This window comes from Arachis duranensis, chromosome 1 (assembly GCF_000817695.3).
Source record: "Arachis duranensis cultivar V14167 chromosome 1, aradu.V14167.gnm2.J7QH, whole genome shotgun sequence".
Taxonomy (NCBI): Eukaryota; Viridiplantae; Streptophyta; class Magnoliopsida; order Fabales; family Fabaceae; genus Arachis; species Arachis duranensis.
Window position 1 is genome coordinate 96,925,384 of NC_029772.3, and position 1,167 is coordinate 96,926,550.

Below are 1,167 nucleotides of genomic sequence, written 5' to 3' on the forward strand. Positions count from 1 at the left end.
ATCGTCGTTTTTAAGAAAGCTAATTTATTTTATATTAATTTTTTTTAAAATTTAATTATTTTATAATAAAATTTATTAAAAATTTATTTATCTAAAAAATATATTAAAAATTTAATTGAATGCAATAAAATAATTAATTTGACTGACGAGAAATAATTTTCCAAAACTTCTAAAATAATAAATTTGTCGAAGATTAAAATATCTAATTTAAAATTCTTTTGACAATTAATTTTGACGTTTATTCTATCTTTTAATGATAAAAACGGTAACAAAACCTCTTAAGTAAATGGAGGCTCCAGGAAATTCTAGATACTTCCGCATCAGATCCTCCGTCGTTGCTGATAATTCGTTCCTCTTTTATTTTTTACTTTTGTTAAAAAATTAATGTATTTTATTTTTAATGAATTAAAATAAAACAGACAATAAGTTGTTTTTGGACAAAACAGACAATAATTTTGAGTAAGTAAGCAGAGTAAACTTTATAAAAGTTAGTGTGGACTGGGGTCCATTGCAGTATGCCAGTATTTCACTACGATGTCTGGCTCCAGTGACAAAAAAATCATGGCCTTATGTGGGTTCCTTGCGCCACATGTTCCAATCATCCCCTTACAAAAACAAATATAAATTTAGTTTTTGTTTTCAGGATTGTTTGTGGATTTTATTTAAGAATAAAAATATAAAAAATTGATTCTTAATTTCTCAATTTATTCTTCGTAATAATCAAGTGCTTAAATAATTAGTACAAATAAATTAGTAAATAAAATGAATAAAAATTAATAAATTAAATATATTAAAAAAGCTAAAAACTTTTACTTCAATTCTCTTATGAAACAAACAGTCTTAAAACATTTTTAACTAAATGGAATAAATAATTAAATTAAGACAGTGAAAATGGGTTGGTCCCCTCCACCGGTCTATATAAAGAAAGCCACACTCTCAATTGGTTCCATTCCATTCTATTATTACTTCATTTGAAATTGTGATTTGTGGGGAGATAGATATATAGATTGAATTTAGGAATTAAGAGATGTTGGGTGTGTTCAGCAGCTCCATCGTGTCGGCGCCGGAAGAGTTGGTAGCGGCGGGAAGCCGAACTCCGTCGCCAAAGAGCACGGCGGAGACGCTAGTGAAGCGGTTCGTAGAGAGTAACGGATCGGCGGTGTCGGT

General features: G+C 29.0%; 1 protein-coding gene across 1 annotated transcript in view; it reads left to right on the forward strand.

The window, feature by feature from the left end:
• The first annotated feature begins 941 nt into the window (after positions 1-941).
• Positions 942-1,167, forward strand: part of LOC107465349 (stem-specific protein TSJT1) — a 1,866-nt gene continuing 1,640 nt past the window's right edge. Inside the window, exon 1 of the mRNA XM_016084333.3 lies at positions 942-1,165. Within this exon, the coding sequence (XP_015939819.1) occupies positions 1,028-1,165 (138 nt within the window). The 5' untranslated portion in view covers positions 942-1,027. The remainder of the gene's footprint in view (positions 1,166-1,167) is intronic.